This window comes from Larus michahellis, chromosome 2, assembly GCF_964199755.1.
Source record: "Larus michahellis chromosome 2, bLarMic1.1, whole genome shotgun sequence".
Classification (NCBI taxonomy): domain Eukaryota; kingdom Metazoa; phylum Chordata; class Aves; order Charadriiformes; family Laridae; genus Larus; species Larus michahellis.
The window spans coordinates 206,866-230,682 of NC_133897.1; the positions used below are offsets into that span (position 1 = coordinate 206,866).

General features: G+C 51.9%; 3 protein-coding genes across 5 annotated transcripts; 2 read left to right on the top strand and 1 right to left on the bottom strand.

Moving 5' to 3' along the window:
- Positions 1 to 769: 769 nt before the first annotated feature.
- On the bottom strand, positions 770 to 5,297 carry CHPF2 (chondroitin polymerizing factor 2). Of its 2 annotated transcripts, XM_074573718.1 has the most exons (5): positions 5,115 to 5,297; positions 4,647 to 4,755; positions 3,431 to 3,995; positions 2,520 to 2,702; positions 770 to 2,260 (listed from the first exon to the last, which is right to left on the bottom strand). In XM_074573718.1, the coding sequence occupies exons 1-5, from the start codon at positions 5,227 to 5,229 to the stop codon at positions 998 to 1,000; spliced, it is 2,235 nt and encodes a 744-aa protein (XP_074429819.1). In that variant the 5' UTR covers positions 5,230 to 5,297; the 3' UTR covers positions 770 to 997. The 2 variants fall into 2 exon arrangements, with proteins under 2 accessions (XP_074429819.1, XP_074429817.1); XM_074573716.1 differs by lacking the exon at positions 5,115 to 5,297 and having other exon boundaries at positions 4,647 to 5,059.
- Positions 5,298 to 5,413: 116 nt separating this feature from the next.
- On the top strand, positions 5,414 to 16,009 carry ABCF2 (ATP binding cassette subfamily F member 2). 2 transcript variants are annotated; one of them, XM_074573719.1, is made up of 15 exons: positions 5,414 to 5,610; positions 5,845 to 6,013; positions 8,009 to 8,221; positions 9,140 to 9,322; positions 9,653 to 9,824; positions 9,979 to 10,074; positions 11,176 to 11,278; positions 11,364 to 11,459; positions 11,567 to 11,686; positions 12,235 to 12,324; positions 12,563 to 12,673; positions 12,939 to 13,001; positions 13,463 to 13,591; positions 14,414 to 14,617; positions 15,390 to 16,009. In XM_074573719.1, the coding sequence occupies exons 2-15, from the start codon at positions 5,860 to 5,862 to the stop codon at positions 15,525 to 15,527; spliced, it is 1,872 nt and encodes a 623-aa protein (XP_074429820.1). In that variant the 5' UTR covers positions 5,414 to 5,610; positions 5,845 to 5,859; the 3' UTR covers positions 15,528 to 16,009. The 2 variants fall into 2 exon arrangements, with proteins under 2 accessions (XP_074429820.1, XP_074429821.1); XM_074573720.1 differs by having other exon boundaries at positions 5,539 to 5,630.
- Positions 16,010 to 20,380: 4,371 nt separating this feature from the next.
- H2BK1 (H2B.K variant histone 1) lies at positions 20,381 to 21,533 on the top strand. Its single transcript, XM_074573721.1, has 2 exons — positions 20,381 to 20,501; positions 21,186 to 21,533. Exons 1-2 carry the CDS (start codon positions 20,382 to 20,384, stop codon positions 21,420 to 21,422), a joined length of 357 nt encoding a protein of 118 aa, XP_074429822.1. The 5' UTR covers position 20,381; the 3' UTR covers positions 21,423 to 21,533.
- The last annotated feature ends 2,284 nt before the right edge of the window (positions 21,534 to 23,817 follow it).

Genomic DNA, 23,817 nt, shown 5'->3' on the forward strand with positions numbered 1-23,817 from the left:
GTGGGGCCAGAGGAGGCCCCGGAGATGCTGGGAGGGCTGGAGACCCTCTGCTGTGGGGACAGGCTGGGAGAGCTGGGGGGGTTCAGCCAGGAGAAGAGAAGGCTCCGGGGAGACCTTCCAGCACCTCAATGGGCTCCAGAATCAGGGAGGGGAGCCATGGGACGAGGGGGAAGGGTTTTCCACTGACAGAGGGGAGATTGAGATGAGATGTGAGGCAGAAATTGTTGGCTGTGAGGGGGGTGAGCCCCTGGCCCAGGTTGCCCAGGGAAGCTGTGGCTGCCCCATCCCTGGAGGGGTTCAAGGCCAGGTTGGACGGGGCTTGGAGCAACCTGGGCTGGTGGGAGGTGTCCCTGCAGTCTTTAAGGTCCCTTCCAACTCTAACCAGTCTTTGATTCTACGAAGCAACCATGGTGGATGTCAAAGGGAATTTTGAATTCCTTTGCATTACCATATTACACAACAAAATGATGTTCTGCAGCTGTGGAGGAGCCAAACAGCAAAGTGAAAGTGCACTGAATAGCTTTGTCCAGCAGCAAACTAGACAAGCTGTGTTTATGTCTCCTTGAATGCATGAAGACACAAACATACAGGAGGCTGCAAGAGCAGCACTGAGAGTAGCATAGTCAAGGTAATTTTGTTCCAGTACATAGCTCTCACTCACTCTCTCTGCCCTGCTCAGCAGAATCGTGTGGCTTAAAGTAAGGTCAACTCTACTGCTTGTTTTACGTCCCTCATCCCAGAGCATATAAAGTTTACAAATAAGCACAAGTCTGCCTGGAAAGAAACTTTTAATTATTTAAAAAACAAACAAAAAACCCCCACAAAAACCCCACAGAAACAGCCTCTCTCCATAGCCCATGCCTGTGCCGCAGAGCAGGGCTAGGAAAGTCTTCCTCCTCCCTTGACCTCACACGCCCTTCACCCATGGCAAGGCTGGGAAGGGGATGGAAAGTGCCAAGTGTTAAGGTGCTGAGAAGCTCTTGATGTTTCTAGTCTCTCAAGTGCTGTTGGCCTGTTCCTGCTCAAAAAGGGCCATGGCTAAATGAGAGCGTGATGCAAGTCCTTCCAAGTTGCTAAGCACACAGCGGTGGTATAACTCCTCACTAAGCCGGGGGTTGCAGCTCCTAAGTGCATATTTCTGCACTAACCCTGGCTCCACAGCCCTAAATAGGTGCAGACCGGAATAGTGGAGGAAGACATCAAATACCTCCATGCTCTCCAGCACCTCATCTCGGTCTAGGATATCAGCTGCTAGCTTGGTACGTGCTGTCATATAGTCAGAGTTATAAAAGCAGGCCTCAGCAAAGGAATGCCTGTCAAAGTGCCCATCCCTCAGGAAGTCGGTACTGGAGGAAGCAGTCTGCTCACCACGGTACACCAATGCGGGGTTGAACTCTTGGAAATGCACCGGGAAAAAGACCTGCCAATTACTGATAGTATTCATGCGGCAGCGGTTCAGGAACTCCATGTTGATTTCTGTCCAGACACTGGCCAAGAAAAATAGTGTATCCACAGGGTGCTTCTTTGAGACTATATCCATGAGTTTCACTTGCGATGGCACCTCAGTTTTAACACTAATCCAGGGAATTTTAACTTCTGCATAGCGTTTCTCCAGCTCTCCTACCATGGCTTTGACTCCAGCAAAAACATCCACCTGACTGACTCGCTGGGCATCATAGGGATGGTAGATGAACAGCAAAGTCAGCAAGGCATTATCATGTGTGTCCAGTGTGTTCATAGCAAACATATCCAGGAAGTTCGCCACAAAATCCAGGTCCTGCACCGTCAAAGGAAGCACCAGTTGCACCCGTGTGGCCTCTGTCACATACGGCATGGGAATAATTTCCACCTTGCTTAAGGGCCGCACCAGGCTCACTCGTTTGGCCAGAACATGACTGTGGCCCTTTTGGGTGACTGCCTCCAGCAATAGGTCCAGTGTATACTCCATGCCCCGCGTGGGGTCAAAACGCCGGTAGCCGTTCAGCAACTGCCGCTTGCTGAAGCGGAGCAGAGGCTGGTAGCGACTGTTAAGCTGCTCAAGTGCTGACTCAATGATTTCACTGACATCTGCTTTGCTGGCTCCAGAGAGCTCACACTTGGGGGAGCCATCAGGACAGGAGAAGAGGTGCTGCTCAGTGAAGTAGTCCCAGCTGATTACCTCAAAACGTGACTTTGGAAGAAACGGGGCGTTAATGCCCACAGGCCACGTCAAGCCTCCCTCACCTGCAGGGGTCAATGACGTCAGGTTCCTGATCTGCATCTGGGCAAAGAGAGAATGGATACTGATCCCCACCACTTCCTCCAAGAGGTCCAGTCCATCTCCCACCCAGCCCTCCCTCACCACCCAGAACTGTATCTTGGTAGTATCACACCAGCGTTTTTGGATAACGTGGTGTCAGAAGTGCTATTTCTAGCTGATGGTCATCTACAAGCAGAAGCAATAATATTCCTCCACTGTCTTGAAAGAAAAAGAAACCTGCTTGGTCAAGGAGTTTTTAAAGACATCCCTCACCACATACCTGGAGGTCCTGGATCTCCTGGTAGGCTCTGTCAAGCTGGATCCTGCTGAAGTGCTTGTGCAGCCGGTACATCATGGTCATGTCGGAAACGGGGTGCACAGCAAGAGCTGCTTGGAACTCCTCTTCTTCCTCCTTCTCTGGCTCAGTATTTTTGGCCAATTCATAGGTGTGATAATGCTGGCCCTGAAGTGGATAAGAGCCAGAAAGTCTAGCACAGAACTCAAGTTCACAGAGAAGCCTTCCCTCACCCCAGACATCCATTTGCCCCTCCGTCCACGCTGACTGCGGTACCCACAGATGAAAATAGTCCCCACACACGCTACCCCTCATACTACATAGAATCATAGAATAGTTTGGGTGGGAAGGGATCTTTAAAGGCCATCTAGTCCAACCCATTGCCATGAGCAGGGATGTCTTCAACTACATCAGGTTGCTGAGAGCCTCTCTGGTCCAGGTCCCTCTGGACGGCATCCCGTCCCTCAGGCATGTCACTGCACCACTCAGCTTGGTGTCATCTGCAAACCTGATGAGGGTGCCCTCGATCCCATGTCTATGTTATTAATGAAAATATTAAGCAGTGCTTGTCCCGATACGGACCCCTGAGGGACACTACTTGCCCACTTGCTTCTTGGTACCAACGTGCCCTTTATCTGACCTCCAAAACCTCTGCATCAGCATCTGCGAGTAGGCTGAAAATTAAATACTCTATGTCCTCTCTCTCCCCCAATGTCTCAGCTTTGACTATGGGCTTCTCCCCAGTGCTGCCTGCCACACCACACAGCCCTTCCCCTCCTCTGTAACTCACAGCAGAGGCTCACAAAAAACCCCCTTTGCTATGCCACACAGAACTAGTAAGAGCATGGGTTCTGTCAGGCTTAGCTAACACAAAACCTGGAGAAGGGAGGTAGTACCTGGAGCTGGGAAACACAAGCGATGCCAAGGAAATCAATGATGCAACGTCCCAGCCACTCATCGGGCCGCACACTGAGGATCTCATTGCGACAGCTGTCCAGGTGCGGATGGAGCTTAAGCAGCAGGCTGCGGGATATCAGATAGCCAAAGCCGCCATGACAATAGCGGGCCTGCTCATCTCCCCCAATAAACTCCTCTGCTCGTCCTAGGTAGACATCTTGGTTAATACTCAGGTGTGTCACCAGGGCCTTGACCTGTTCAGCCTGTGCATAGGTGTCATCCTGCATGATGTAGAACCAGTCATAGTCAGAGCCAAAATGCTGATGGATATAGTGCATGGTCTCGTACATGAGCCAAATGGGACGCTCGTCCCCATGGGCCACCAGTACCATGCCATGAGGCACCTTGGCACTGCGCAACCCTGTAAAGTACAGCAGGCGTGGAAAGTGATGGGCTACCGTCTTGTTCACTGCCACTGCCAATGTATTCAGGGTAGCCTTGGAGGTCAGCACAGCCACAAACAGTCTCTCATGGAATCCCAATTCTGTCTGGATGTAGCGAGTTCTATAAAGGAAGGACATACCTACATGACAAACAGCTGGATGACAAAAATCAAAGTATTATCGCAACTTGGGATAAGTCTTTATCTGCTGGAGTCTACCAATAATGAAACAGTTAAGCCTAAAAGTAGAACTTTAAGAGAAGACTCACTAGTAAAAACCCCATTTTGTAAAAGCACTTGCTTCCTTCAAGAAAACTACAATCTCACATGATTTATTTGAGCTAGGAAACTGTGCTAGCATGTGTAAAAAAAAGATAAAAATACAGAGCTAACCACTTGCACATTACATACGTTATTATCAATTGCTCAAAGTTTTCCTGATCAATAGACTGGCTAAAAAAGTTCTGAAGAATAATTTAACATGTCCTGTTAGACACAAGCAATAAAAGAAAAAATACTGTCAATCTTCTTCGGCACTTCTGTTACCTTTTTTTTTTTTAAAAACTAACTTCTTATATGCTTCTCTTGCATCCCTCTAAAGGTAAGAATCTTAGCCATCACCTTGCTGCATCACGCTGTTACCCCATAAAGAATTTCAAACTGAACGTTCCCCCTAGAACTCGTTAACTCACTGGATGACTCAGAACCCCAAACACCGTACACATATGACTACCTTCCTAGAAGGCAAGCCCGGCCGAAAAAAGGAATTTTACCTGAGCACTTTTTTGTAAGGCTTGCTAGGGTCCCTGTAGTACGGAACAATCCTGGGCTTGAAGTCCTCGTGGCCCGGGACCGGCCGTCCATCCGCCGCCTCCGGCCGCGCTCCGCCGCCGCGGGCCCCGGGAGGCCCCACCGCCCCCGGGCACTGCTCCTCGCCCCCGCCCTGGCTCCAGGAGGCGCGCAGCAGGCTCAGGCTGCAGCCGAGGGAGAGGCCCAGGACGAGCGGCAGGACGGGCCGCAGAGCGGCCAGCAGCGCAGCCAGGCGCATGGCGACGCCGGGGACGGCGGGGCGGCCTCCCGCCGCCGTGCGGTGTGCAAGGGGGAGGGGGGGTGCGGCCGCAGGCCCGCTAGGCCCGGGGCGGGCTCACGGGGCCGTGCAGGCGCTCGGGGGGCCGGCGGCCGCGGGACATCGCCGGCGCGGGGCACTGGGGCGGCGGCGGGCCCGGCGGGTCAGCGGCCGCGGGACTCTCTCACCTGCGGGCCGGCGGCGGCCCAGAGCTCGGGGCCGGGGGCGCGGGGGCAGACAGCGGCCCCCGCCCGGCTGCGCTCCCGCCGCTGCCACCTCAGCCACCGCATCGCCGCCCTCGCGCGCTTCCGCTTCCTCTCTATGATACCCCGGCGGCCAGTCTGCCCGCCGGCGCCGCCGCCTCTATGGTACCCCCCGCGCGCTCACGTCGCGCGCCGGCGCCGGGGGCGGGGCGCGCCGGGGGCGGGGCGCGGGGCCGGCGCTGGCGCGAGCGGCGCGCTGCACGCCGGGACGGGCAGTGCCTGGCTCGCGGCAGCGCGCGGCGGCCCGGCCGGCAGCGGCGCGAGCGCGGACTCCAGTTCCCAGGATGGCGCGGGCGCCCGGCGCCCGTGACGTTACGCGCCCCGATTGGCCGCGGCTGCCGGGGGGCGGGGCGTGCGCACGCGGTAGCAGCTGTCCTGTTGCGACAGAAGGAAAGCGCGGAGCCGCCGGTGCGGGACGGGCCGGGACGGTGCGGGACGGGCGGCAGTGGGGAGGGAGGCGGAGCGGGGCGGGCCGGGGTGGGTAGCACGGCGCGGGCAGCCGGGCGGGCGGCCCTCGGGCGGGCCCGGCGGCGCCGCGTGCTGCGGGCCGGGGCGGGCGGCGCGCGGGGCCGCCGGGGCGGGGCGGCCCGGGGCGGGCGGGATCGGCGCGGCCTAACGGCGCCTGTCGCTCCTCCGCCGCAGCCCCTCAGCCGCGCCATGCCCTCGGACCTGGCCAAGAAGAAGGCGGCCAAGAAGAAGGAGGCGGCCAAGGCCCGGCAGCGGCCGCGCCGGGCCCCGGAGGAGAACGGCGATGCCGGGACGGAGCCGCAGGAGGTCCGGCCCCCGGAGGCCAACGGAACGTCGCTGCCAGGTGAGAGGCGGCCCCGCCGTGAGACCGGTCCCACAGCGCCGGCGGGCGCCCGACTCGTCCCCGTGAGGCCTCGGCAGGGAGCCCTCGGGGGCGAACCGGTGGCCCGCGTGTGCCCGCGGTGGAGTGAACCGGGACCCCTGTGCCTCTTCGAATGAACTACCTCGCGGGCACGGGCTTGTGCTGAGCGGCGCCGTCTGCAGCAGCCACCGCTAGGGCCGCTGTGCTTTGAGGCAGCAGGACACCGGTAACGGTGCGGGGTCTTTCCATAAACCGTGCAGGTGGAGGGTTCCCTGGACCCGCGCTGAGGCTGGCAGGGTAAGAACGGAGCATGATGATGGTGCCTATTACCTCTCAGATACTGCACCGATCTTCTGGTACTTCATGCCCAGACCTGTTTGGGCTTTTTTGGTGGGGTTGTTTTTTTTTCTCCCTGCTGCAGAAGCCCCTGTAGTGTCTGAATTCTTACTGTTCTTACTGATAGTGCTGTGAGCCTCTGTTCGTCTCTTTCTCTGGGACGTACCTGGCGTGCACAAGCCGAGAACCCGGCTGTCTTAGTGACAGAGACTTTGTCAACAAAGAGCTGTTGACCTCCCTAAAGGAGATGGGCAAGGGAAAGCTTACAGAGAGGGGGTTTATTTCTTGTGACTTTAGCCCCCGGTGGCCGGCAGGGGGTTGAGCACACAGGTTTTGCCCGGGCCCAGGCCACGGTGCGTTGTTGTAAGCGGTACTCGGTGCATGGCACGGAGAACCGGGCAGCACCGGCGCGGGGGTCTGAGGGCAGGGCAGAGAGGCCGGTCTCCCGGGGACTCCAGGCACACTCTGAGCGCTGGTGGCCCCACGGCCGGGCTGGCGGGCTCGGTCCACGGGCAAGGCCCCACCGGTGCCCGATGGCGGCCGCCGACCGCGACCCGCCATCGCGACCCCCGGCCGCTCCGGGTCCACCCCGGCCCCGGCCGCCCGGGACCAGCCGGCCAATCGCCGCCCGCTCCCGGGGCTCCTTTGCATACCGCCCTCCTATTGGTGAATGCGGTAGCGACCGCCCGCGAAGTGTCCCTCCGCCGGTCGGGACGGCGCGGGGGTGCCGCGCACCGGCGCAGACAGCGGGCAGGCTACGCGGGGCGGGAGAGGCGTATTTCGTATTGGCGGCTCCCTGAGGAATAATTGCACGTCAGGGATCAGCCTGCCTCGCTGTCTTCGCGTTGGTGTGGCTTGCTCGTTGGTGTGACTGGTCTGTGCGCGCTGCCCGTGCTCCCCGAGGGCCTCAGTTCAGTGCAGCTGAGGGGCTTTGCTCCTCCTTGGCTAGGGCGCGTTTGCCGTGGTGGTAACAGCGATTTGCCTGAACACGGACAGTCTGAAGGTCAGCGCCCGGAGTGTCGCTGAGATCCTCAATGCCATTTTCTTCTTCAAATGGCAGTGTCTCACCAGGGAGTGGAAACCGGACGCTAACTCAGGTCTGCAGCAGCAGATCAGCATGACAGGAAAGATTTGCTTCTCCTATAGGAGGAAAGGACGAGGGGGGCGTGCGTATGGACATACTAGCTTCTCAAAAAATTGGTAGGACGTATTCCAGCGCTGCTGCTTCTTTCCTCCTCTCAGCTTTCCCTTCATTTATCTTCCAACCAAGTTCTTTTTTGGCTAGCCCTTTCATTAAGCTGGCAAGTGATACTTCGTAGGTTCTCTTCCCACCCCAGCCAAGCCCTTCCTGCAGTGAGGGTTTGTCCCATCATACTTGCATAACAGGCTAGCTGTTGTGGCTGCTTACTTAGTTCTAATGGTCAGATTTTATTTAGAAATCAGGTGGGAGTTCCTGTTGGACTGTATATATCCATCTGCTAAGCTGAAAATCTGAGTGTCATTGCATCTGGGCCTCTTCCACATGTCTGTAGAAATGGGGACATGGGAGTTGCTTTGTGATCTTGGGCCTATTGGTACAGTAGCTTATGGCTTCCCTTGTATTTGTAAATCAGTAACACTCTGTTCTGTCTCTGCATATAGAGGTGGATGCTCTTACAAAGGAGCTGGAGGACTTTGAATTAAAGAAAGCTGCTGCCCGCGCTGTGACAGGAGTGCTGGCATCCCATCCCAACAGCACTGATGTCCACATCATAAACCTCTCGCTGACCTTCCATGGCCAGGAGCTGCTGAGTGACACAAAATTGGAGCTCAACTCTGGGAGGCGTTATGGCCTGATTGGACTCAACGGGATCGGTAAGCTGTGGGGCACAGTGACGAGGGCGTCTTGGAGCTCAGTGAAGGTTCTGTGCTGCTGAGAAGCTAGACAGATGCAGGTGGTAAATGCTGGAAACCAGAAAGAAGGCGGTTAGACAGACATGTCTGGGACATGGCAGTTTCTGTTCTCCTATCTCCCTGCCCAGGAAGAGGAATTTCTAGGATTGCTGGTAGAAGTATGAGGTTGCTTTCTGGCTTTGGTCTGTGCGTTTGAACTTGTTTCTGTGGAGAGTTGGGTGAGATGTCTGGGATCGGTGAATCTGTCTGATTCCTGTTTGCAGGATCTGTTTAGCAGTGTCAATAAACCCAGTGCTGATGCTATTGGTCAAAGAAATTGCACAGTATGGAGGAGTAGGGAGTGTGTTGTTTGGCTTGAATGGGAAAAAACAACTGTTCAATCCCTGGAGAAGGTGACGCTTTACATGGAGAGATGCAGAATATGGGTATAATTGAAGAAGAGCTAGTAAGAGTGATCGGCTGGTTTAACTTTCAGGAAAACCCTTAGGTTCTGTAGTGATGAGTGCGTTACTTTCCTCTGTGTTAGAAGTCATTAGAATCTGGGGTCCTCGTAACAGATGTCAGATCTGGTGAGACAGCAGGAAGTATACAGCAGAGATACAGGGTCCCTAAATCCAGGCAGAGGCTGAACTGCAGTGGTTTCCAAATAGCTTCTTCTTGTCTCATCCTGTCCTTGGGGTGATGAGCCTTAGCTGGGAGGGCAGCCTGTTGCAGTGAGGCAGTAGGCTCTGCTGTGTCTCTAATTCTTCTGGACTCTTGGGCAAGAAATTTCCAAGGATTTTCTGGGGTTGGAAAGGGAGGGAGTCATTGGGATCTGACTGCATCTCATCCGTTTCTCTGTGACGTGTTTCACTGAATCCAACAATTAATTGCACGCAGGGAAATCCATGCTTTTGTCAGCTATTGGGAAGCGAGAAGTGCCCATCCCAGAACATATTGACATCTATCACCTGACCCGAGAGATGCCTCCCAGTGACAAGACCCCTCTACAGTGTGTGATGGAGGTGGATACAGAGAGGGCCATGTTAGAACGAGAGGCAGAACGTCTGGCTCATGAAGATGGTAAAGCTTCTCAGAGTCCTTGTGGACAAGGGACATTTCCCCCGTTTCCCTCCCTACCAAAGAATAGGTCTTATTTGGGTTCTTTGGCAGAATTTTTACATGTTACAGTACCTGTTTCCCCCAGCTGCCCTATACTAGTTGAAAAGTCCTGTGGGATTACACTTCTTTGGATGGAATTGTTCCATTGCTTCTTAAAAATTGTCTCAGGCTTGGGATTGGGCGGGGATGAATAGTGGTAAAGCAGATGGACTATGAGTTTTCCCAGCTGTACAGAGGTGCAGCTGAGAGCCCTTTATTGGTAGAAGTGCTGACAAGCAGGCTCTCTTTCAGCGGAGTGTGAGAAACTCTTGGAGTTATATGAACGTCTCGAGGAGCTGGATGCTGACAAGGCAGAAGCACGGGCCTCACGTATCCTTCATGGCTTGGGGTTCACACCAGCCATGCAGAGGAAGAAGCTGAAGGACTTTAGTGGTGGCTGGCGAATGAGGGTGGCTCTTGCTAGGTGAGTGGTGTACTGCCTGCTGCCTCCTGGAAGAATGTCTCCCTGCCCCTGGCTCTACAGAGCCACATACACAGTTCTAAGAACTCAGAGCAGAGCTGAGGGGCTTTGGGTTACCTGTATTTACCTTACGCTGTCATCTCCCCTCTCCTTTCAGAGCCCTCTTCATTCGGCCTTTCATGCTGCTGCTAGATGAGCCCACAAACCACCTTGACCTGGATGCCTGTGTGTGGTTGGAGGAAGAGCTGAAAACGTAAGCACGAAGGAGTTTGCTGCTTCTATGGGTTGTGCTTTTCTGCTGGAACATCTTGTCAGCACATGAGCAAGTGCTACAGCAGTAACTGTTTATAGTTCTTGTAGCTACATAACTATATTGCAGTATCAGTGGCGTGTTCTTGTGCTTGCTGCTACACGAAGGATTCTTGATGCAAGGGTAATGAATGCAAGACAAAACTCCCGTCTTTCATGGGAAATGCTGGTTTGTACTCCCTGGTTAAGGCTACTTCCTTGAAAGCCAGGAGCAGCCCTGACAGCTCGTGGGCCAGCATCATGTGATGTACCAGTAGCGTGAGCTTTCCAGACCCAGCTTCCAGCTCACCTTTTTGCATATTGTTCCTCTGTTTTCACAGAACTCTAGTGTCTGAGTGTGTCAGTTTCATCTTGTTCTAGTATGTCCGGTGGCTGTTTTTCGTAAACAAAGGTGAAATGTTAAGGCTTAAGGCAAAAAGCTTAGGAATAGTTACGAAGCTTAGATTAGCTGTGTTCTGCATTAAAAGGACTGTATTGTCAGAAGCGCTTTTCATTTGCAGAGGTTTTTCCATCGGCTTTGCCAGTTGAACCTTTTGCATACTTGCTTTCGGAGTCAGATATTTTAGGGAAGTGATTTGAACCTTGCTTTTTTAGGGAGGTTTTATATATTTTACAGATGCTCATTTTACAGATTTGGAGCAGAGCTAGGCGTAATGTACCTAATGGATGGTAGTCTGTACGAAGGTGAAAGTAAGCAGCAAAAGTTGAAACTTTTTAGAAGTGTGATGCCAGTGGAGTCAGTTGCATCAGTAGCACTAGTCATCTCCCACAGCTCTTGACTCTTTGTGAAGACGGGTGAAGACTGTCTTATGATGAAGAGTGTTTTAGCACAATGAAAGGTGTTTGCAGTATTTGCTTATTGCAGCTAATTGTAGCTGTTTTACTCCAAACTTCCCAAAGCATCTCCATGTCTGTTATGTTTTTGTTCTTAATCTGACTGTAGGCAAGAGGGATCTGGTGCATGTAAATGCTTTGTCACCACTGGGGCCAACGAGCAAGAATTCTTTTCCTAACTTGGTCTCTAATAACTTATGTGGTGCCACAGGTTCAAGCGGATCCTTGTGCTGATATCCCACTCCCAGGACTTCTTGAATGGTGTCTGCACTAACATAATCCACATGCACAACCGGAAACTGAAGTACTACACGGTGAGTAAGTGGTGCCCTGCGCAACTGGCAAAAACAGAGGAACTGTTCTCTGGGGCATGTCTGATGTTTGATGCTCTCTCTTTAGGGAAACTATGATCAGTATGTAAAGACTCGCTTGGAACTAGAAGAAAATCAAATGAAACGATTCCACTGGGAGCAAGATCAGATCGCCCACATGAAGGTATCTGCCTAGCTGCTTGGACATCTTTCTGCCCATGCAGGTGGGCATCCCTGCACCTCCTCAACCTTGTTATCTTGGCTTTCGGCTAAGTCTGTGTTTTGTTGCAGAATTACATTGCACGATTTGGTCACGGTAGTGCAAAGCTGGCCAGGCAAGCTCAGAGCAAGGAGAAGACCCTTCAAAAAATGATGGCATCTGGCTTGACAGAGAGAGTCGTGAATGATAAGGTAGGATAAGACATGGGATTGAATCTAGATATCAGCATTGGAAACATGGGCTAGATAAGTAGAATGATCTTTATCTGGCAGCAGGAATGGCTGACACAGCTGGGAGCAAGAGTGGTATACCCTTCCTGATGCCAAGGAGGACTGTACTGTAGATACTGTGATGTTGAAAAGGAGGAGTAATTTTATAGGGGAGAGAAGAGGATTTGTCATATCAATAAGGCTATTTTGCAGACACAGAAATCAGAAATGAATGTCTAAGGGTTGGAGAAGATGGGGGAGGATGCTCAGAGCAACTCCTACTTGTTTGAAGAGTATAAGCCCACATTTGTTTCAAGGGGAAAGAGACAGGGACTCATTAGCCAGCAGATGAGCTTGCAAGCGACTAATCAGAATCAATCTGTGAGTGAGTTGCTAGAGGGGCTCATAAAAAGTCGCAGTCTGGTGCCTTGGTCTACAGATGATGTTTGTAGCGAGGCATGGTTATACCAGAATAGCTGGGTTGTCTCGTGCTCCAGGGTGTCTAACAAGTGGATATTCTGTGTCAACAGACTTTATCATTCTATTTCCCACCCTGTGGGAAAATCCCCCCGCCTGTCATCATGGTGCAGAATGTCAGCTTCAAATACACCAAGGATGGGGTGAGTATGGGGAGTGTGCATGGGTTGTATGGAGATTACTTGTATCCCTGCCTTGTTTGGGACCGTGAGGCTTTTGGATAAGCTTTCTCACCAGGCTTCAGCATATGGCTAGTGGATCAAACTTCTTGGCAGTGTTAACGCTGTGTCTGCTGAGGATGGAGCATTACAGGTGCAGCATGGAGGTTCCTGGGTAGTAGTGGAAAGGCATAACATGCGTCATTATTTTTGTGGTTTGCAGCCATGGATCTATAATAATCTGGAGTTTGGGATTGACCTGGATACCCGTGTAGCTCTTGTCGGACCCAATGGAGCTGGAAAGTCAACACTGCTGAAACTGCTCACAGGAGAGGTATGCTCCCTACCTTGTTTACCCTTTTCTGGACCTTATTCATGGGATAGTCTTCAACAAAGCTGCTGCAAAACTTACTTGCTGCAGCACCCCAATCGGACCTTGGAAATCCTAAGGTCTTGCTGCAATTTAGGGCTTTTTTCTTTCATATTACTTGTTCAGGCTACCTTCTCTGTGCCAGCACAGAGATGGCTGGATTCTGTATTTCTGGCATACAGCAAAGGGACGAATTTCCTGTTGAAATGCTTTTATCTTCCCTTTCTAGCTGCTGCCCACAGATGGGATGATTCGCAAGCACTCACATGTGAAGATCGGTAGATACCACCAGGTACTCCTTACAGCAGCCCCAGGGACATGAAATGCTGAGGAAAAAGCTGTTGGGAATGAGGAATCTTGCCCCTGTATTTCTGCTTCGAAGGCCCCTCCCACTGCTACCTTCTGCGCCTGCAGATGGGGGAAGGAACTGTTCCGTTGGCTGAATGGGCTCTAGCAGATGTGCTTACCCTGAAAAGAGGGTTGCTGTGGTCCTTTCTGTTTAGCCTCTCACCTTTTATGGGAGAGATGGTTGCCTTGTGCTTGTTGGTGGACAAGCCTGCTGTTTGGAAGCTTTTTCCTGAAATGGAGACTCCTTCCATAATAGTTCAGCACACTGGCTATACAGTGAGTGGGGTTTTTTGCTCTTGCGTTCTGCTGCTCAGCTGCTACCAGAGGGGCATAAGGGGGGAGGTACTTTTGGCCATGAAGTGGGTGGCCTGCACAGCCTGAAGCTGACTTTTTCTTTTCTGTCAGCACTTGCAAGAGCAGTTGGACTTAGACCTCTCACCCCTGGAGTACATGATGAAGTGCTACCCCGAGATCAAGGAGAAGGAGGAGATGAGAAAAATCATTGGCAGATATGGTCTGACAGGGAAGCAGCAGGTGAGTATGGGGTTTGCCTTTTGATCGCTAGGGAAGTAGAGCTGCTGCATTTTCTGGTGCTCTACTTGTGTCTGACAGTATGATGCAGTATGCAGCATGGCAGAAATGACAAAATGCTTTTTTCATCTCTGCTTTTGAGGTTGGAGAAAAAAATAACTCACGGCTCATAGGAACTTCCTTTGCGTTGCAGCAATATGTGGGTTGGAATGGGTGACCCCCTCAGAACCTGGGTGAAGAGAAGACAAGTTGTGGCATAGCGCTAGACTCAAGCCTGTTTCAATTGTAACTTGAACTAGTTTGCTTATCTCTTGTTTCTGAGGTGAATACTAGGCAGAAACGAACGTGTTCTCAACTGGGAGTGGGGACCACTTGCTTCAAGCAAGAAGGCAGGCTCACCAAGGGTGCTTTAAGTCTAAACATGACATGCTCTTATACGTCATACATCACATGTATGACAGGAGCTGTCCTCATCAGTGCAGTTCAGCATTGATTTTTACGTTGTTCTTCCCCATTTGTCACTCCAGAAGTTGAGAAAAGTTTTATGGTTGTGGCAGGATGCAATGAGCACTAATCAGACCTCAATTAACTATCCTTTGGAACCTTTAACACAAGCTGGGTCTTGCCATGGACACTTCTTCAGAAGCCCCTGGAATTCCCTGGTTCTCCTGTCGAGAGAAGCTTAGTCTAGGTGTAAGACTGACTAAACTTTGTCCTCTTGTGTCACGTAGCTGCTGGAAACACAGAGTGAGATCTGAATGTTTTGTGATCAAGGTGGTGGTCTTAAGTTTTCCTGCAGAGCTGTGAACAGTCTGTGTTTGTCAGGTGAGCCCCATTAGGAACCTCTCCGATGGGCAGAAGTGCCGCGTGTGCTTTGCCTGGCTGGCCTGGCAGAATCCTCATATGCTTTTCCTGGATGAGCCCACCAACCACTTGGACATAGAAACAATAGATGCTCTGGCAGATGCTATCAATGAATTTGAAGGAGGAATGATGCTCGTCAGCCATGACTTCAGACTTATCCAACAGGTAAGAAAAGTAGTGGATTTTGTCAGCGCAAAAATTACCCTTCTAACACTTTAAGTAATTAAAATAAGGTATTTTCAACTGACTGGCTCTTACTCATTCCAAAAAGATGTATGAGTGAAAAAAATCACTGGATGTGATTCCTTTGCTATATTCATGTGAAACAACTACTGACCTAGCCTAGGAAAACTTCAGGTACTTGAAAGGGAAAAAAAACCAACAACAACACAAAAAAACCCACCACAAAACCCTAGAAGCAAAGAAAAAGTGAAATAGAAATCATGACACACTGTGGAGGCCTTAACTAGATTTTTTTAAATGATACTGGAGTAGTTCTAGCACAATTTTTTATGACTCAGTCGGCACAGGTGAATTGCACCACGTACACACAAATGTCAAATGCTGATTTATCAGCTATAGCTTTGCCTGCAAGATCAAGTATAACTTTATTTTTCAGATCCAAGTAGTTCAGGTCAAGAACTACTTTCTTCAATTCACACTTTATCAGGAAAGGCTTTCCTTCTTAGTCCATATACAAAAAAAATAAATGTTGAGGGGTCAAGGATTTTCAGTTCTAAAATCTTGTATAAATTACGCAGAAAAGACCAGGTAAGATATTTCACTGCAGATATTTTTCTTTGGTAATGAAGTGTGAAAGTTATTAAACTCTTTTCTTACCAGACTTCAGCGAGTAGATGTCGGTTAATTTCATAATTTTGGTACAATTATAAAATGCTGTACTGTAAACCTCTCTTCCTTGTGTGCGTGCTTTCAGGTTGCTCAGGAGATCTGGGTCTGTGAGAAGCAGACAATCACAAAGTGGCAAGGCGACATCCTCGCCTACAAGGAACATCTCAAGTCAAAGCTGGTGGACGAGGATCCTCAGCTCACCAAAAGGACCCACAACGTGTGAGCTCTGGAGTGGTCGGTTGGGTGCTCTTGGTGGAGACTGACGGTGGCCAACATGACTCGCCCACCTGCCGACTGGAATGGGACTCTGCTGCTCTCTCCGTGGCTGTGTTCTAGGATTGCTGCAATACTGCTTCCCCTTGACTTGCCTCGCACCTCTGTATCTGGACAGATCTCTTCTCTCCTGATCTGGCTACATTTGGGCAACCATTGCCGTATTCAGATGGTGTCCCATCTGAGCCAGGCCTTGGCATCTAATGGTCTGGGGTCACGGCAGTGGCAGTTCGGGTGTCTGAGCTGCAGTGACACAGAAGCGGAGACCCCAGCCCAGCTTCTCCCGCCTCTTCCTTCCCAATTTCTGCTTCAGTTTAGATACTTCACTTCAAACTCCTCTGGCCTTGGTTTGTTTTTAACTATTATTTAACAGTGTAATAAACGGATCTGCCTGAGAATCCATCAGTCAATAAAGAGGGAAGAACAGTCTTGTCTTGTTTTGTGAGCTGTAGTAGTTACTGGGGCATGCTGGGGCAAATCAGCTGGTGCTGAGCTTTGAGTAAGGAGACAGAGCCCTTTCTTCTGGGGTGAAGGTTCAGTTCTTCAGTAGTACCCAAGTGATGCCCAGAACTTGTGGGAGACATGAAGTGGTGAGTTCTGAGCTCTGGAGGGGCAGTGAGTAGGATCCTCACCCCCGGGAAACCTCCGTTAATCCAGAGTGAACACTGGGTTTTCCAGTTAGTGACAGAAGGGGGGGCAAGCCACACGTGGTTTTTTATTGTTGTTGAGCGGTACAGCCCTTTCAAGGCTCTGAGGACAGAATGTAGATCTACAAAATACCCGTGTGTGTTCTCTACTACAACAGAGTGGCTTACGTGTATGCTTGTTCCTTTACCTTGGATTTTATGGGTCTAATAATGAGACTCAATGATTTAGGATTTTTAGACTATGAATTAGTTATTTGTTCCTTGCAGGTTTAGCTAAATGAGGCTAATCAGCTAGAGTTAAACATTTATTTTTGTTCTTAATAACAAATTTTTAGAAAAGATGGTGCTTAAACCTCACCCTGTGTCACAGAAGCTTGAATAAAACATTTTTCATGTATTTTTAAAACAATTAAAAGGTACTAAAGAAAAAGGTAGCAAATCAAACCAAATAGCTTCTTATGGTCATGAGTTACCATTTTAATTACTTCTGGCACATGAGAATGGCTGCACTGGTCACGTGAAATGTTCACGTGGCAATAACCTGTTCCAACTGTACCTGTTGACAGGCAAATTGAAGAATAGGACAAATACGTAGCGGTTGTATTTCCTCAGATGCTGCCTGTCTGTGGCTCTGCCTTTGAGTAGAGTATTTCCTTGTTTTTTTCCAAAGGGACCATCCAAGTTGTGACTCCTGCTGTAGAAGCACTGTGTATCGCGTAGGACAAGTGTCTCAGTGGGAGCTGGCTGCAGTAGATAGTGCAGAACGTTCAGGGTTTTTCAGTGTTTTTCGCAATGATCTGAGAGAAATGATCTCCCCCTCTGCTCTGCACTGGTGAGGCCACAACTGGAATACTGTGTCCAGTTCTGGGCTCCCCAGTTCAAGAGAGACAGGGAACTGCTGGAGCGAGCCCAGCGAAGGGCAACTAAGATGATGGAGGGACTGGAGCACCTCCCTTATGAGGAAAGGCTGAGAGAGCTGGGACTCTTTAGCCTGGAGAAGAGAAGGCTGAGGGGAGACCTTATTATGGCATACAAGTATCTAAAGGGTGCGTTGAAAGGGGATGGAGCCAGACTCTTCAATGGTTCCCAGTGACAGGACGAGGGGTAATGGGCACAAGCTGGAACATAGGAAGTTCCGTTCAAATACACGGAAAAACTTCTTTACGGTGAGGGTGACAGAGCCCTGGGACAGGCTGCCCAGGGAGGGTGTGGAGTCCCCTTCTCTGGAGGCTTTCAAGACTCGCCTGGATGCAGCCCTGAGTGATGTGCTCTGGGCAGTCCTGCTTTAGCAGGGGAGTGGGACTAGATGATCTCTAGAGGTCACTTCCAACTCTGAAGATTCTGTGATTCTGTGAAAAACAGAAGAAAAGTTGTCTTTTCTGAGAAAATAATGCAGATTAGTATAAACACAGTTCAAGTTAGTTCTGCAGAAAAATCTAGATTGCATTGAAAAGTCACTCAAATGAATATCTCACAGTGTAACACTCAGAAGTTAACAGACAGACAGTGACGAAGTAAAAGCAACCCACAGATCAGTAAGCAGTGTACAGGCTCATTGCTGTCACAAAAGTTGAAACAAGAATAGATGAACGCACGTCTCTGTTCCTTCTGTTCCCTAGATTTTAAAAAGATGTTGGTGAGTTGGAAGGGCTGCAAAGTAGCTGGGGGAATGGTGAGGTCAGGAAGTCCTGGAGCTGTTTCTTCCACTCTTCCTTACTCTCAGCAAAGTTTGGCAACAACTCTTACTGCGACATTGCAGATCTGTGTAGCTGACAGCCACAGTGGCAATAATAAATGCAGGATATAACACTGAGTGCTTTGGGAATGGTAAATCCTGAGCAGGGCACAGGAACACCGGGGTGACAGCACAATGGATGGTAGTTGGAGAATTCTTGTAGCCGATGTAGCAAGGAGCAGAGCTGCGTTAGCTGCCTGCTGCTGTGAAATGGGAACTTCTCGGCTGCGGACAGGTCTCTGATTTGGCAAACATGGACCACAGGTACAAGTTCAAAGCAAAAGCAGCTGTAACTGCGGTGAGTAGGCCAGGACTTGAGAAACTGAATATGTATACGTGCTTTATCAGTCTGGTATTTCAGCATTTAGACCTGTTCCGTGGTGACAGTGGTTAGACTGCGCTGAAGGAGCTGTGGCGGGTATACATTCTGCAGCACTGGTTTCTGTGACAGACAGACAGAGGCATTTTGAACTGTTTCAGGCAGGGCTTTTCTGATCATGCACAAAAGCAAAACTGTATCTAGATAAATGACGAGAATTGCTCCTTAGTTGCTAGGATGGTCATTTCTGAAAGAAGTGGCCTAGAGCCTCTACACCGTTACTCTTGGTTGTGGTCTAAAAGTGAGGTTGGCTCTAACACAGCTACAGCCAGAAGCAGCAGATACTGCATCAAGTGCAGGGTTGTGGGATTCCCTTCTCTTTGTGTTGTGAGTTGATGCATACTCTACAAAAATAGCACGAGGATGAGTCAAGCCCAGTGCACGACTTCCAGAATGGACAGACGGAAGCACATGCAATCTAGGGAAGCAGATGGTAATTCCCCAAATCTGGGAGCTCAAACGTGACTGTACTGCTCAGTGGATGAGCCTCCGCCCTTGCTATATAACGGCTCCCTGTGCTTAGACCAGCCACTGCTCCTCATCCACCACAGGGCTTCCTTCTAACTAAACATTTTGTCAGAAAAACAAGCTGAGTGTGGATAACTGCTGGTGCCAGACACGGCTGCAGCTGTGGAGAGATACAACAGCCAACAGCTCCTTCAGCATGAGAGAGCCTTTGTGAGCTGCGACGGATGGAGAACATACACCAGCTCCATCCGCAGTGAGCGATCTCCCCCAGCACGAAGATCTCGGCTGTTTACAGCTCTGTTCCTCGGTGGGTGGGTGGGATGTTGCCTGCTCCATATTTCCCGTAAGAGTCATCCACCGACATCTCTTTACGTTCGACATCACAGACTGTGTGCCACTCCCGTTCCCAGAAGGATCCCACTGCCCCATCTCTTCAATGCCCAAGCCCCTTCCCCTTCGCAGATGTGCTGACACGACCATTCCAGCCTGTCCCAACTGACCACTGATGTTCCAGTTCCTGGCTGCAAGAAGCCCTTCTGTGACACTTAGCCCCGGGTTGTCGCTGTGATGTTTATTTGCACAGGGGTGGGTGGGTGGTCAGGTGCCTCCCCATGAGGACAGGCCCAGAATAACACTAAATTCAGTGAAACGCTATAGGCTGTACTAGCACTGGCAGAGCCACTGATGATCAGGTCTCCCAAGCTCAGTCCTTGGAAGATGTGACTTGCTAAGGACGTGGCAGTATAACATGTCTCTGAGCAGGAGACACCAGCGTCTCCCCCAAAGGTCCATACTAGTATTACCCTTTTATGAAATACCTGTTGTGGTGCGGGCTGAGAGAAGGGCTTCCTTTTCTATCTAAAGGACAGAAAACCTTATCTATTTTGTTCACTTCTCTACTGTGTTGCTGCACATATTTTTTCTGGCTTAATTACTGTCACTAGTGTGATCACTGGTTTCCAAGACAGACCAAGTACACACTCAGGTGTCAGCTCTCCCTTCCCGCTGCTCCTTCTGCCCGCCAAGGCCCCGCTGTGTGCAGCGGGCAGGGCTCCCCAGAGCAGGCTGGCTGAGATAGAGGGAGGAAGGTTGGGATGTCTGTAATGCCGTCATTCGGTCGCTAAACCAATGTTTCCCCCAGTTACTATGTCTCCGCTGGCTGCGTTACCTGTTCCATAGCACACGAGTGGTTCCACCATCTGGTTCCGGAAGCAATACCTGGAGTACTCTGATTTACACCCTCCCACCGACACAGGAAACCTCCTTTCACCAAACCCCTGGATGGACCCAGGAATAGCTCTTCTTAGCACTTCTGCCCATGCGAACAAGACACTACTACCCTTGCCCATCTCTTTGCACTCAAACTTTTTTCTCAGGTCTGAAAGTTTAACGGAATCAGTTACTTCCAAGATCCCCTCAGGCCAACTGCCCGTCACTTAGTGCAAAGTGGAATCATCAGTTGCAGCTGTGTGTTCGTCCTGCTCCTCGGGGGCTGCACCTGGGACAGGTGAGGTCCTGCTGCCTTTGCTATATAACCAGCCCCATGGGCCTCCAGTGGTTCTGCTGGGGGCTGAGATGAGTGTAGAGGCTGGGAAGAAGCGTGGCCATGGTCCCACTGCTGGGGACAGGAAAGCCAAGAGGAAGCCTAAGAGAAAGGAAACCTACTCAGTCTATATCTATAAAGTACTGAAGCAGGTGAGTAAATGTTCCTTTTCTGCTTGAAACTACTTCATCAGTAAAGTTACTTTTGTTTATTGTATGTTAAGCTCTTTATAAAGAGGAAGGAAGGAAAATCTGCTTTTAGTGAGATGACAAGAAGAGTGAGTGGGTACAGGAGAGCCCCAGCTGAGTCTCAGAAGAGTGTGTTGGTTCTTGGGGTAGGAGGCAAGAGATGGATCTAGACCAGAAAGGCTTTCCTGGAGAGAATAAGCTCTAGTGTGTGGCTCTGCCTAAAGCAGTAACGGAGTAGAAGTCAATAGGGCAGGAACAGCTGCTGTTGGCCCTATAAGTAAGTATTAAACCTTTCTGGTAAACTCTGTTGAGGGGATGAGAAAAAGAATTTATGGAGGTGTCTGTGAGTTGTCTAGGCCTCAGTCTCTGCATGATCCTGCAGGACTCGGAGGCTGTGGGCATTTCCAGCCCTTACAGGGGGTTGTGTGGAGGCTACTGCCAGCGCCATCCCAAAGCCACTGTGGCACCATGGGGCCTCCCCTCAGGCTAATGCCAGTGTCACACAATGCAAGACCCTCAGGGTAGCAGCTGTGGGTCACTTTGGGGTCAGGGTGCCCAGTCTGGGGTAGGAAGTGGGGCCCATTTTTCTGGGGTCCCTGCTCCCTCCAGGGTGGTGGGTGAGACGGTGCTTGATTTACCACTTGGCAGGTGCACCCAGACACTGGCATCTCCTCCAAGGCCATGAGCATCATGAACTCTTTCGTCAATGACATCTTTGAGCGGCTGGCCTCGGAGGCCTCGCGCCTGGCCCAGTACAACCACCGCTCCACCATCACCAGCCGTGAGGTGCAGACAGCAGTGCGGCTGCTGCTGCCCGGCGAGCTGGCCAAGCACGCCGTCTCTGAGGGCACCAAGGCCGTCACCAAGTACACCAGCAGCAAGTGATTGCCTGGGCCCCAATAAACCCCGCTGCATTGACCGGGCCCGTCTGTCATGGCGCCGACAGCGGGGGGGGGAGGGGGCGCGTTCGCTGTCACCGTGGGGCCGGCGCGGTTGCCCTGGCGGCGCGGGGGCCGCATCCACCCGCGGGGCCCGGCCTGGGGCGCGGCTGGCTCGGGCCCGGAGCCGCTGCCGCTCCTCGCAGCCGCGGCGGGGCCTGGGGCTGCCGGCGGGGGATGCCGAGCCAGGGGGTGAGCCCCCCGCCGTCGCTGCGGCCGCTGGAGCCGGGGGCGGTGCTGCGGGGGCCGCTGCGCCGGGCGCCGGCCCATCGGCGCTGGCTACTGCCAGCCCCGCTCCGGCGGGGGCCGGCCCGGCGCGCTGGGACCTCTCCGCCCGGGGTGGCCGCCTCCAGCGGGGCCCGGGGCGAGGTGACGGGTGGTCTCCGCCGCGGGCGCTCTCTCGGCTCCCGCGGCGAGCCCCGCTTCCCGCCGTCCTTCCGCGGTGGGGCCGGCGTCTGGTCAGCCCCCGCGGCGGCGGCGCCCGGGGAGCGGGGGCTGGTGGGGCCGCGGAGCCGGGCCCGAGCTCCCGGCCGGAGCGGGAGAAGCGGAGGGGCTCCGGATCCGGTCCCGGCCGTCGCCACGGTGGGGGCGGCGGGAGGGGGAAGGACCGCACTGCTCTGCGGAGCCCGGCCCGGGCACGGAGCGACAGGCGGGGGCTCTCGGCGGTGAGAGGGGGCAGCGCGCAGGTCCCGGGCAGTGCCGGGGGTCGCGGGGGGGGCGGCGGCTGGTCCGAGGTCGGGCGGGAGGATGCGGGTGTCGGCGGGGGATGAAGGCGCTGCCGCCCCGGGGCCGTGGATGGGTTTAACCCAGACCCGGGCAGAGGATGGGCCACAAACCTGTGGTGGTTTATCGCACGGTGCTGGTTAAACTGCCTTTCCCCGATCCTCCTTACGGCGGTCACGGGGAGCGCAGGTTGGAAGCTTGATGCCAACTGGGGAAGCTGCTGTGGCACCTAAAGATTCTGCAGTTTTCCAGTGCAACCTTTTGCAGCTCAAATGAGTTTACTGTACTCTTGGCCCCTTACAATGAATAAGGATGAGCTAGCCACTGGACTTTGAAGTTGGCTGCTACTAAGGGCTTGTCCTCATCGTAAGCGCGATGAGCAGATGGGAAACTTCTGTGTTTGTCACACTTCAGAGGAGGAAAGCTGTAAGTAAAGGTTTCTGTCAAATTAGTTTCAAGCAGGTAGGGGGCAAGATAAAATGTTTTCTAAAACCTTTTCAGATGCTGATAGAATTGGGACCTGTTGATGAAGGGAGCTCAAAATTGGGCTGAAAACCAAACCTAGTTCAGAGAAAGCTGCAACTGGGGTGTTGGGGCATGGTGTAACGAAAATGTAGCATCTATGCTACATAGATGGCAAGTGGAAAATACTTGCTGACTTGTAGGCGTAAAGCAGGTTAAAAGCATCTGTAGGTAGCAAAGAAACGACTACAGGATTCTATATATAAACAATAACAAAAAATCTTGGAATAAGTACACAGTAAGTACAGAAATACCATCTGTTTCTGATAGAAAAATGTTTATTTGATTAAAAAATATTATTAAAACAAAAGAAAGCTAATTTGTTGTTCATTTGTCGGTTAAAAAAAAGCTGTTAAATAGCAGCTAGATGGGAACATACAATTGTACAATCATAGAATTGTCAGGGTTGGGAGGGACCTTGAAGATCATCCAGTTCCAACCCCCTGCCATGGGCAGGGACACCTCCCACTAGATCAGGTTGCTCAGAGCCCCGTCCAGCCTGGCCTTAAAGACTTCCAGGGATGGGGCTTCCACCACCTCGCTGGGCAACCTGTTCCAGTGTCTCACCACCCTCATGGTGAAGAACTTCTTCCTAACGTCCAGCCTGAATCGACCCATCTCTAGTTTTAATCCATTCCCTCTAGTCCTACCATTACCCGACATCCTAAAAAGTCCCTCCCCAGCTTTCTTGGAGGCCCCCTTAAGATACTGGTAGGCCACTAGAAGGTCTCCTCGGAGCCTCCTTTTCTCCAGACTGAACAACCCCAACTCTCTCAGTCTCTCCTCATAGGAGAGGAGCTCCAGCCCTCTGATCATCCTCGTGGCCCTTCTCTGGACACGTTCCAGCACATCCATATCTCTCTTGTAGTAGGGGCTCCAGAACTGGATGCAGTACTCCAGGTGGGGTCTCACGAGAGTGGAGTAGAGGGGGAGAATCACCTCCCTCGACCTGCTGGCCACGCTTCTCCTGATGCAGCCCAGGATACGATTGGCATTCTGGGCTGCTAGTGCACACTGACGGCCCATGCTGAGCCTCTCGTCCACCAGTATCCCCAAGTCCTTTTCTTCAGGGCTGCTCTCAAGCCAGTTGCTGCCCA